This window comes from Canis lupus, chromosome 23 (assembly GCF_011100685.1).
Source record: "Canis lupus familiaris isolate Mischka breed German Shepherd chromosome 23, alternate assembly UU_Cfam_GSD_1.0, whole genome shotgun sequence".
Taxonomy (NCBI): domain Eukaryota; kingdom Metazoa; phylum Chordata; class Mammalia; order Carnivora; family Canidae; genus Canis; species Canis lupus.
The window spans coordinates 26,924,601-26,936,648 of record NC_049244.1 but is presented as its reverse complement, the minus strand read 5'-3'; the positions used below and the strand labels follow the sequence as shown (position 1 = coordinate 26,936,648).

Below are 12,048 nucleotides of genomic sequence, written 5' to 3'. Positions count from 1 at the left end.
GAATTTTGAGTAGGTTTAAATAAATTTTGTTCTGAGAATTTTGCCATCCCTGAGACAAGCCATGCAGCTGTACTGAAGCCATAGACATGTCAGAGGCTTGGGGCTCAGCTTGCACAGTTGCAGTTGCCAGGGGAAATTTCATGTTCTGTCTTCAAGGCAGGAAGGTTGGATTTAAAGCAGCTAAAGCCAAGGGAGGATATAACAGCATTTCATTTTTTTGTTTATATATATATATTTTTTTTTATTGGAGTTCGATTTGCCAACATATAGTGTAACACCCAGTGCTCATCCTGTCAAGTGCCCCCCTCAGTGCCTGTCACCCAGTCAACAGCATTTCAAATGCTCAAGTCAAATCTGAAGAAAAAAACTGCATGAATTATCTGTATTTTTGGACTCAGGGTCAGAGAATGGGGTAGGAGGAAGTAGGAAGCTGTCTTGATTGCCAAAGCCACAATGGCCCAAAAGATGATTAATGGCATTGTGAACTTTCAAGGTGTCCTCAGTTTGCCCCAGACATGCTGGTCAGCAGGACCAGAGAAAGTTTCTCTTTTGACACCCGAATTCTCCAAAGTGAGGCTGCCTGTGTAGCTGCTACCTTGAGTGCCTCACTGAACATCTTTAAGGTGTTAGGACAACTAACCATCAGTTTCCAAGGGAGAAATTTAAACAGATGTATGGCCACAGAGAGCCTCTACAGGCCTAAGAGCAGATAAAAGGGGTCATTAGCACAACCCAAGATGGGTGATGGGGTGTCTCTGCAGGAAGCAGGAGGCGAAGGGCTCCTCCCTGGCTTTCCCTAACGCCAATGAATCAGGGCTGTAAACATGTGCCCCAAGTAGATGCCACTTGGTGTCTTATGGTGCATTTCAAAACAGACTGTGATGTTTTCTGGTCCAGGACCTTTGCAATCACCCAGGGAAAGCCTCCTTGTATAGAGGGAGGTTGCCAACCTTGCCACCAGAGAACCAAATCGATTCTTCATTAGTTGTATTAATGAAATAATATACTCTAGAACTGCACTAAGATACTACTAGCCAATAAGCACATATAGTAATTTAAATTTAAATTAATGAACATTATATAACATTTTAAATTCAGTTCCTCAGTCATACTGGCCACATTTGAAGTGGTCAACAACCATGTATAGCTGGTGACTACCATCCTGGACAGCACAGAGACAGAACTTTCCCATCATCGCCGAAAGTTCTGTTGGACAGGGCTGCTTGAGGTGTATTCTTAATGAGCCAGCCACCTTTCTTATGTCATTCATCCATTCTACAAATGGTTCTGGCCCCTCATGCTATATAATACCTTCTGCTATTGTATTAATATTTTAAATTATATACTGATATTTAGATAGGAACAAGGGACTCATTTCCAAAATTAAGACCTGGCTGTGCCGTACAATGTTCCAAGGCTTCAGATGATTTAAAGCACACATTCAGAACTAAGACTGATGTCTCTTCTGCAGATGTTTGCTGGCATTTCAAGGACTGCAAATAATGTAGAATCCAAACTCTGTTCCTGACTCGGCTAATTCTTGGAGAGAAAACTGCTCAACAACCAAGACACGGTGCTGTCAATGCCCCCCACCAGGTTTTGCTGGGATCAACAAATTTGGTGTTACGTTTCACTTAGGAATCCTGCTGACTGGCAGCCCTCAGGATCCTTACATGCTGGCATGTTGGCCTCACTCCCCAAACTGCCTCCCAGCTCTGATGGCGGGGAGTGACTCAACTTGCCTTTGTGTTAAGCCCAAACCCTTTCTTTGCCTGACGCATTTCCCCCCTGTGGGCACACTCTCTGCTTTAGAAGAGTGGTCATCAATAGTCCTACTCCATGCAGCAACCCCCAGAGATAACTCATTACTGGGGAGGGGGTACTGGGTGCCATGAGACCCAGAAACAGTGTGTGTGTCTCCACAGAGCTTATAGAAACTAGGTAGTTCAACTGACTTCTCTGGGGTTAATTCTAAGGTGCTGCTACTGCTACATCCAACTGTAATACTGTCTACAAACAATTTGCACTTTTGGAGCAGCATGATCCCAGGGGGTAATTAACAAACGGGGAATAATCTGTTTAAAGCCTTTAAAAGCAACATGGATTGAGACTATCATCAAAAACACAGAATCACTTCCCCTCCTCTGTCATTTTAGAAGATACTGGGCTGACTCCTAGAGAGGTTTAGGCAGGAGAGGTGGTGGATTTTGCAGACAATTCCTCAAAATGTGTTAATTAGAAATCAAACACAACGAGTTTAACGGCTGTGGGGCTTTCTGAATGGGGCAGGCTCTGAAGTCGGGCTAAGAGGAAAAGAGAAGCAGAGTTCATGAGGGCTTGCCCAAGGTTTGTAACTTCCATACCATTGACCATGCCAAGGTAGAAGACTGCATTCACCAGCATGCCTCCTTTCCGGAAGTGGTCACTCATGTGCTCCAACCAGTTGGCGTCCAAACTGCTCACCGTCTGGCCATTCTTGGAGACTCGGAGAGGAATGCTGACGGGATAGTATTGCCGGCACTTCTGCTGGCTCTTCGGTTTGTTGAAAAGGGTGAGGATCTCCATTTCTGTTGGGATTGGTAAAAGAGGCATGAGAGAAGAGGTCAAATTAGTGCTAAAAACCTGCCTCATTGGGTCTAGCGGAATCTTTTACGAGCCTTAAGAAATGATATCAAAGGTAAACTCTGCTAGATTGCACTGTGCCAAAAAATAAAACCTGATTCCAGCTTATAAATTAGGGAGCCTTGAAAATGACATGGACGCAAAGGTTGAGCTTCCAGTGGGGAATGGGTTTTGAATCTGGCATATAATGAATAACTGTTATCTGGGATCAGTTTGTACAGTCACGTGTTTGTGAAGACATTGTAGACATTTCTAGAGATTCATACAAAGGTGTTTTGGGGAAAAAACAGTGGGCATATTTGAGTAAGAGCTGGTCTTTAAAAAAAAAGGTGAATATACAGAGGTACATAAAAATAAAAATATGGCTCTAATTCCAGGAACCTTGTACACCCCTGAACTATTTATAAACTGCAGTGGTGTTTCCTGGGGCTGAAACCATAATACTTAATCAAGTACCTCAAAAATACACCATTGATATGTAAAAATAAATATGTTCCCGTAAATGTTCCCAGGCAGGAGTGGCAGGTAGATGGTACCAGGAGTGAGGCTCTGAGCTTTCCTTTCCATTCACTTATAGCACAGTTCTTCAAAAATCAATACTCACTACCACCCAGCAGCTGACCCACACCAGCCCTACAGGCTGCTGGCCATGAGTGAGCAGTATCAGCCTCGAGGAACAATTACCTGGAATTTCAATGTAAGTCTTGAAGGTCTATTTTTGTGTTACTCATTTAGTCAAGCAATCAGAGTTTACCCAGCTGAAAAAGCTTTGCTTACACAGGCTAGTCAGGAACATGCTTTGGTTTCCAAAAATATCTATTGGAATAAAAAGAAAATCCCCACCCTTCTTTCAAAGAAATATTTTAAAGGTCGTAAACAATGGTTGACATTAGCAAAAAGGACAACTATACTTAATGCTCACTGGAGAGATCTGGCCTAGAGCCACATTCTGGGACATGGTCTCCCATCCCTCAGTATCTCACAATTTTGCAGTATCCAAACACTAGCTGAATTATTATATTTCTAAACAGAATCACTTTCCTTTATTTAAATAAATGAATTTAAAAAGGAAACTTGGCTTTGTGGCCATAAGGGAAACAACTACCACTTGCTATAAACAGAAGGGGATGATGAGGCACATTCACACCAAATATGTCCACCCACATAACATCTAAAATTATCCCACATAGGTACTGTATTCCGGGCAAAGGAAGTTTTTTACAGCTCCATCTGAGCAAACAGCAGCAGAGATCTCTGGGGAGCAGTGCCAGGCCATGACACTTTATCATCTGCAAGAGTTAAGCTACCAAGGGGCCATTTCAAGTTATCCATTGGATAGAACCAATTAGGAAAGAAAGGGGCCCATCTTCAAAAGTAGCCACCTGGATTTTAAGCAACTGAATTGAGTCTGTTTATTATCCCCACTCCAAATTACCTTTCTCAGTCCACTTGCCTAACTCAGGAAGCCACCTCTAGCCAGTAAACGCTTTCGCACAAGAAATTAGGTCCTGGTGTCCAGAGGTAGTAATCACCAGACTACTTCATGACTTTGAAACACACTTGAGAAATGGAGTCATGCAAAGAAAGGCTTGTAACGGAGGGGAATCAAGCAATGGATTGGAGCTGACGGGATAGGATGTGAACTATATGATTCTCCAGTCCTAGGTGCTAGGGGTTCAAATAAAAGGCACAGCTACTAAAGACGAGGATAAGCAATGCTTTTTTCCTGACTTCATCTAGATTTCTTCCAAACCAAACCCTGTAAGTTTTTGAGTGCCAGTAATTCATTTGGGAAGTGGTCCCAGGAAACAGAGCAAGGGGGCAGGGGTAGGAAATAAGCAAGAGAAGAAAGCCTGTGAAGGAATGCCTTCATGAGCAGGTTACTGCTATAGCTATAGGGGTTCAGTTAACAGGAGCCCCTGAGGCACTGTGTAGAACACAACTCAGACTGCCTTACCAAGGGGCAGGGAAGCCAGGGCATTTATCCTCAGGGATTGAGGGCCACTCCTGAGGTCTGAATTCTCTGGGAGTGTCTGGCCTACTGGGGCGTGTCCCCATTCCAGAGAACATCTGCAGACAGAGGCTAAGAAAACTGTCCTCAGGTGATCCCAGGGTGGCCCAGAGTACCAACTACCATGGTGTGCTACGGTCAAGCACAAACACATATAGAGATTTTTTTAATATAAAGATTTTATTTATTTACTCATGAGAGACACAGGGAGAGAGGCAGAGACATAGGCAGAGGGAGAAGTGGGGTCCCCACAGGGAGCCCAATGTGGGACTCGATTCCAGGAGCCAGGGATCACGACATGAGCCAAAGGCTCAACCACTGAGCTACCCAGGTGCCCCTAAACACAAATAGATTAAAAAGAAAAATCACAGCCTCTACATGGGAGAGGCGAGTGGAGAATTTGACGGTGGCCAAAGTCCAAAAATACATGACAACACTTCATCACACCGAAGGATTCCCCACTCATATGGCACGACAGAAACACAACTTTCCCAAATGCGTAATGGAACAGAAAAAGGGGAAGGCCAAAAGGGGAAGGGAGGGTGCCAGATGTGGGGTGAAGGGAAGACAGAGACTGTCCTCCACAAGGTAGGCAGCATGGTGCTGACAGCGCCCCTGCTCTCCCATGGGGTCCTCCCCAGGGAGGAGGGCTGAAGCTAGAGACAGAAAAACATTTTTCCGGAAGGGAAGGAAATGGTGCTGGACTGAGAGCATCCAACACGTTAGTAGCAATGAAATATTGGGAGAAACTTAATGTTGGATGCGTAACCCTTAAGTTAACTCTCTCCTCCCGCTCTATCCGTGGCCACAATCCTCTCACTACTCACATGGAAGCCGGCCAAGAGAAACTATCCCCAAACGATGCTCTTTGATGTTTTAATATTCTGATTCTCCAACACACATCATCACATGAGCGGGCACCAAGGGTTCCAAAAAGGAGTCCCAAAGTTTGTTTAAATTTTCTCAGCTGCTCTGTGACTCTGCCATGACCCCAGCTGGAAGATTTTTCCAGACATGGGACAGAAAGTCCCAAAGGAGGGGGGAAGACATTGTTTCTGAGAATGTTCTGAGAACAGCTGAAGAACTGGGACTGACAGAGCACTCAAGGAGCCAAGACTGTCTTGCCTTGTGTTATTTGTCTTGTCTTTCTCTTTCTTCCTGACTCAAGGGGCCTTGCTGTGTGCTTTGTAGATCCCGTGTGCAGAAAAGCAGTAATATGATGGGGGATACGTACACATTCGCTGGATTGACCTGAGCCAAACAAGGTCAGCAAGCCAGGGAAGGAGGCAGATGGCATGGGGCCTACTGGGTGCTGCCAGCCTGACAGCCAGGTCACTGAGGCCTCGCTCAGCTCCTTGGGAACAGGAAGGAAAGGTCTGAGGTCCATGCCAGGCAGTGGGGGTTTGAGCATGGGATGAAGTCTGCGTCCGCCTGTAAGTATGGCCCCAGAGAGCCTGTGACTGGCAGGTAGCGGCAAGCTGGCTGGGTCCTGGTGTTCCAAGAGACCTCCGGGCTGGAGGGAAGAGAGAGTTCAGAGTCTGGCTAAAGCATGGGGGCTCCAAGGGCCAGAGTAGGAGGAGGAGGAGGAGGCTGGCCAGTTGGCCGGGTGGGGGGAGGAGGGAGAAACAAGTAGGTGTCAGATTTGACCTCGTAGCTGGACTGAGAGCGGGCTAAGGTCTGCTGAGGTCCCAGGCAAGGGGGCTAAGATGAAAGGTCTGCATCAGAGAGCAGGGCTGTGGGCTCTATGGTGGGACAAGAGGGCAGAAAGGCTTGGAGCCCATCCAGATTCCTGACTCTGCGAGACACTGCTGCAGACTTCTGTCTGGGCCTGGTACTACCAGCGGGGCAGCTCCAGGGCCTGGGTGGGGGCTATTTGTGAGGACAAAGTAGGGGAAACCCTGCACGCCAAGGAAACCCTGCACAGCCCTCTATGGGAAGCCCCTGGCAAGGACGGCAGCAGCCACGGGCACTTCCACCTCCACCACCTCATGTGACTCTCCCAGCCTGCAAGCAAGGGGCTGCATCACTTCTATGCCCAGAAACCTCAAGTGGATCCCCCAGACATCACAAACTGGAAAGTGGCAAAGCCAAGAGTCTTTAAAACCCCAAACCTTGGGTTGTTTCCAAATCTAACAAGAGGCTCATTTCATCAGTACACAGAAAGCAGGAGCTGCTGACCACGGGTGGGGAGCTCAATAGCTCGTTGTTAATGGACTGAGTGAAAGGCCAAAAAGATGGTGGCAGGTGGCAGGTCTGGGAAGAGGCAGAGCCACAGGGAAGAACCATCCTGGGGGCACAGCGAGGGGAGGGTGCTGGCCCAGCCCGGGAAGGGGTCAGACATCAGAAGGGCCAGACTCCAGAGGACACCTCCTCGCCCTCTCCACACAGTGAGCTGGCTGCCAGGGAGGCCTCCTAAAAAAAATCCCCTCAGCTGAGAAATACAATTGAGGTCACTGGCTTGGGTTTCTGGCTGGCATTTCTCAGCATTTTTGAGTGACGAGGCACAGGATAAGAAGGGCAGTGCTTCGGAGATGTTTTATCATTATTTCAGTGACAGTGAGAACAATCTGAATTTGTGTGGACCTTTCTGGCCTCCATGTTTCTCTGACTCAAGATGTAGCAACAGAGACAAAGAAGGAAGGACAGAGAGGAACGTTGGAGGCGAGGGGACAGGCGACAGGTTGACATCGGGGGGATGCCTTCCTGACCTTCCACTGCACTGGCCTTCCCCACCTGGCCTGTTCATTACAGATGAAGAAAGCATGCTCCCCATTGACAGAAATGCATCACAAGGGGCCATTCATGCTCCTGTGAGCAGAGCTGCTGGGGTGCCATGTGTTCACCGTAAGGCAGGGGCAAGCACGGGAAGTGCAGCGTCTGAGGGGAGGCATGGGGCTGTCCCAGCACCAGGTCAGGAGATCTCTGCACAGCAGGGACATGAAACCCTCAGAAAATGCTCCAGGACCAGGAAATAAGGCGATGACCAGGAAGAGAACTGCATGATGGATCTCCAGAGGGACCTGCATGGGCAAGGGGGCATAACCTCCAGACCAGAGAGGCAGTTCAAGAGCCCACGGGGATGGGGAGGGCCCGCCTGCCTTGGGTCTGGATGGTGAATCTGCTGGCAAGCCCTATGTGAGCAGTTGCAGCCTAGACCTGGCTCCCCTAGGCCTCCTATAAAGGAAATAAATTAAACGAGGAGAAGGAGGGGGAAAGAGGGAGACTCCCTCTGGATTTTTTTTTAATTGTCTTGCTGTGATTGCCTATTTAAACCCACCTGGCAGAAAGAGGAGTAAAAACACTTCACCCTCCTTAGGGGGCCCTGAGAGAAAGGCAAGCTGAAAGCTGAGCAAGCAGCGGGGAGGGGAGACTGAGAGGATGCCGGGACAGGTTGGTGGTGCAAGGAAATGGCAAGACTTCTCAGGGAAAAGATTTAGGAGAGAGGCCCGGGTCAGGTGAAGGCCATGACCAATGCTGACATGCTCCCGCATGTCCGGCCTTCAGGGAGGCTGGATGCTCAAGCTATGAGATTAAACTTCACTACATGAGGGCATGGAAGGTGACTTTCCTTATCTGTGAAATGGGCTTAATAATAACATCGGCCACCATAAAGCTGTTGTGAGGCACCATCAAGATGGCACATCGGCAGAACCTAGACAGGCTCACCCAGGGTTACCACCATCACAAACTGTTGTCTATTCATCCCCCACAAGGCCATGTATGTGCACCAGCAATGCCTGTGTGTTCATTAGCTGATAAAAAAAGTCCAAAAGGCTCATTTCTGCCACACAACAAGGAATAAAGGATGGCAGAGAGCTGCCAAAATTTCAGAGACCCGTGGCCTCTTAGCAGAGAGATGGGGGCTGTGTGTAAACAACAGCCAGCCAGCTTGCCCACTGGGTGAGATTAAAGTGGGTATTATAACATCCTCCACAGCCGAAATTCCCATCCACTATTGGGCCGACCACCTCCAGACACACATTAACGCATTACTCCTCAGCAGGATCTGGTTTGTTAGGAGAGAACAGAGACTCTGAAGAAATGAGACACAGGCCAAGACACCTCAGCTGTTGAGGACTCTCTGTGTGTACAGCAATGGAAGGGAGTCTCTGGGTGAGAGAGGCAAATAGCCCCAGGGCAGCATGTGGAGGAAAGGGTCCTAGGGCAGGAGGTCTGGAAGCAGTCTGGGAGAAAGGTGGATTCTGGAGCAGGAAATACCAGAAAAGTCCCGAGGGGTACTTCAGTATTAAGTGTCTCCTTTCTCAAAACCAGGGTTCTGTGCAGGAGTAGAGGTCAGTAGGCAGGGCTACTGAGCCTGTACGCCAAAAATAACAGTTCACACTCAGAGTCAGGCAATGGTAACTGTTTTAAATGTACATCTCATTTAACATTCCAACAAGAAAATATTGCTCCATCTCTATTTTCCAGGGTAAGAAACCGAGGCACAGGAGGGTATTGTGCCCAAGACTGCCTAGGTAGAAGGTGACAAATGGAATGTAAGTCTAGATTCTAAAAGATTATTTATTTGTTTGTTTATTTGAGAGAGAGAGAGAGAACATGAGCAGGGAGGAGAGTCAGAGGGAGAGGGTGAAGCAGGGGAGTCCGATGTGGGACTCAATCCCAGGACCCCAGGATCATGATCTGAGCTGATGTCAAATGCTTAACGGACTGAGCCACCCAGGTGCCCCTGGAGTCTAGGTTCTTACCATAGTGCTACCTGCCTCTCAAGATTCCTGTCCTTTTCTCCTGAGGGGCCTGTGCCTGCCCTGAACCCTCACCCTGGTATGTTCCTCCAAGGAAGCCGGTCTTCCTATCAGAGATTCAGAGCAACAAATCCAGCCCAACACCACTGAGAAGATGGAGGTTTCTGGAATAAGACTTCAACATTCATCAGGAGATGCACACAGGGTCTCAGCTACTCTGGAGGGACCAGAAGTCTACCTCACCCTGCATGAAATGCCCCATAAATAAAGAACCCCACTTTAGGATCTAGACCTTGATTAAACAACAATCATAATATATCCCAGAATGGAGGTAGTAACTTAATCCCTTTAAGTTAACTTTGCAAATAAGCCCAGAATGAACCATCCCACAATTTTCTTTTTAGGAACTACTGACCTAATATAATAAAAGAAACTGTTCTACCTTCTTTTCTATTCTCAAAGCATAAACTGTTCCTCATCATTAATAAGAGGCTAATTTTGGGATGCCTGGCTGGCTCAGTCAGTTAAGCAACCGACTCTTGATCTCGGTTCAAGCCATGATCTTAGGGTCGTGGGAGCAAGCCCGGGGTGGGGCTCCATGCTCAGTAAGAAATCTGCTTGTCCCTCTCCCTCTGCTTTTCCTCCTGGTCAAATAAACAGATAGATAGATAGATAGTAGATAGATAGATGGATAGAGATAGATAGATAATCTAATTTTAAGAATCAGTAAATGAATCATAACATTAACCAGGAAGGTTAAGGCTAAGGAGAAAGGCCTCCTAAGGCCTGGGGGTCTCCTCGCAGTCTTGTTACTTGTGCACCTTCCAAAGGCTTGGAAAAGACCACAAAACTCATGTGAGAGCCTGGCTCTCAGGAAATGGCTGGACACTAGATTTCTTGGAGAAAGAAGAGGAAAGGGAATTACAGGGAAATGGAGTGAAACGTCACTCACCATAAACTGAGAGCGTCCGTCGATCTTATTACTCTATGAGAGCATCACACAGGGGAGACTGAGCAGAGAGGTGAAATGGGATGGCCGTTAAGGCAGCGGGGCTCACAGACCAGATCTGCCAGTTTCCAGCGTGGGTGAAGATTTACTCTCTAACCTCTGTTTACTCAGCTGTAAAATGGGCAGTGATACCACAGCTGACCCACATCACAGGGCTATAGGGGGAATTAAGAGATCAGTCATGTAAAATGCTTACTGGTGCAGGGCCCGGTACACAGGAAGTATCAATATAATGTTGGCTACTATCATCACTGTTGTATTGTTATTTGAAATTGCCAACCTAAAGTGCATGCTCTAATGGCCGTTACAATGTGATTAAGAGGATTCACATATTGGTGGCCTCTCCTTGGCAGTGTTCTCTCCACAGTGCTGATTTGTCAACTACACACACTCCCTGAAATCTGGTTGTTTACAGCCTAGTGAGTTGAATCACCAGTTTCCTGCACAATTTGTCCTCAAATGGCTTTCTTGATTTCTTTCTTTAGGCAGATATTCAAAATAAACGGACCAAAAGTGGAGCATAGGTTCTACATTGGTGCCCAGCATGTTAACGCTTCCTATGCTAAGAGCAAACTAATTCAAGGTCAGTGCAGGAGTGTGGGGATAAAGATCCCTCAGGTTCTAGAATCCACTTCCAATGTGACATGTTGGAGCAACTACAAGTCAATTTCATGTGGCTGTGCTCTCTCAGAAGTCAAAACCCCAAAAGCAATCAGTCAGGAGGCCCAGAAAAATCAAGTTTTGGATAGACAGCCATCTGTACACTCTCATTCTATTTCTTTTTCCTAAAATGCCATGGGAATTACTGGAAAGCTGTTAGCCTCTCTTTAAGTGGGTCAAGAGTCCCTGTGTGGACATACTTACTTCCCGAAAGTGGCTCCTCATGCACTTCCAAGAGGTCACCATCCGGCCCATCCGAAGTCTTGTTCACCCCATGTGGTGACAATGCTGCACCATCCCCATCTCCTGAGGACAAGCTGGGCTGCTCAGCAATGGGCGTCTCCCCTCCGGGGCCCTGGCCTGGCTCCTGGCTGCTGTGGGTCCCTGCTGGTGCACCTGGCTTCTCATCACCCCCACACCTGCCAGGCTCCTTTTCCGCATCTCTGGTGTCTGCTGGGGGGCTGCTGGCTGCTGGCTTCGCAGGGCAACCGTACTGAGGTATGACACCGACAAACTTCAGGCCCTGACTTGCAGCATCCTGGATCTGTGAACAAAATGAAGGGAACCGATTGAATGGGATGTTCTATCAAAGGGGAGCATGTACAACATCCAAAAACACCTCACTAAAGGCATCTGTGGGTATTTCAGTCTGAACATGAAATCTCTCAGATGCTCCATGTTCCCTCTAGGTGGTGGCCACACCCTAACCCTGGCCCCACTGGGGACAGAGAGCATGGGGCTTGCTCTTTTTAACTACGAGGCATGTGGCTAGACAGGGCTGAGATTACCTCTCTTTGAAATACTGCACGAGTCCCTTCTGGTTATTCTTTTTTCTAAGAGGCTACAAGAAGGTTCTAAAGGGTGGGCTGGAACAAAGAGTTTGAAAGAGGAAGTTCATTTTGGTAAGAGTTTATTTTTTTCGTTATTTTTTTTCTGATGAATCACCTACTTCCTGCCAATGAGGCTACTGTATAATCCAGCATGTCTATATAACCATATACCAACTACCAGATGATATTTTATGACCCAAAGAGCTTCCTCTT

The 12,048-nt window shown here is 47.4% G+C and overlaps 1 protein-coding gene across 2 annotated transcripts in view; it reads right to left on the bottom strand.

The window, feature by feature from the left end:
- Positions 1–12,048, bottom strand: part of RFTN1 (raftlin, lipid raft linker 1) — a 200,672-nt gene that overhangs the window by 48,894 nt on the left and 139,730 nt on the right. For both annotated transcript variants that reach the window (XM_038570760.1, XM_038570759.1), the window contains exons 5-6: positions 11,210–11,549; positions 2,364–2,567 (exon numbers count right to left, since the gene is read on the bottom strand). In XM_038570760.1, coding sequence (XP_038426688.1) covers positions 2,364–2,567; positions 11,210–11,549 — 544 coding nt within the window. The remainder of the gene's footprint in view (positions 1–2,363; positions 2,568–11,209; positions 11,550–12,048) is intronic.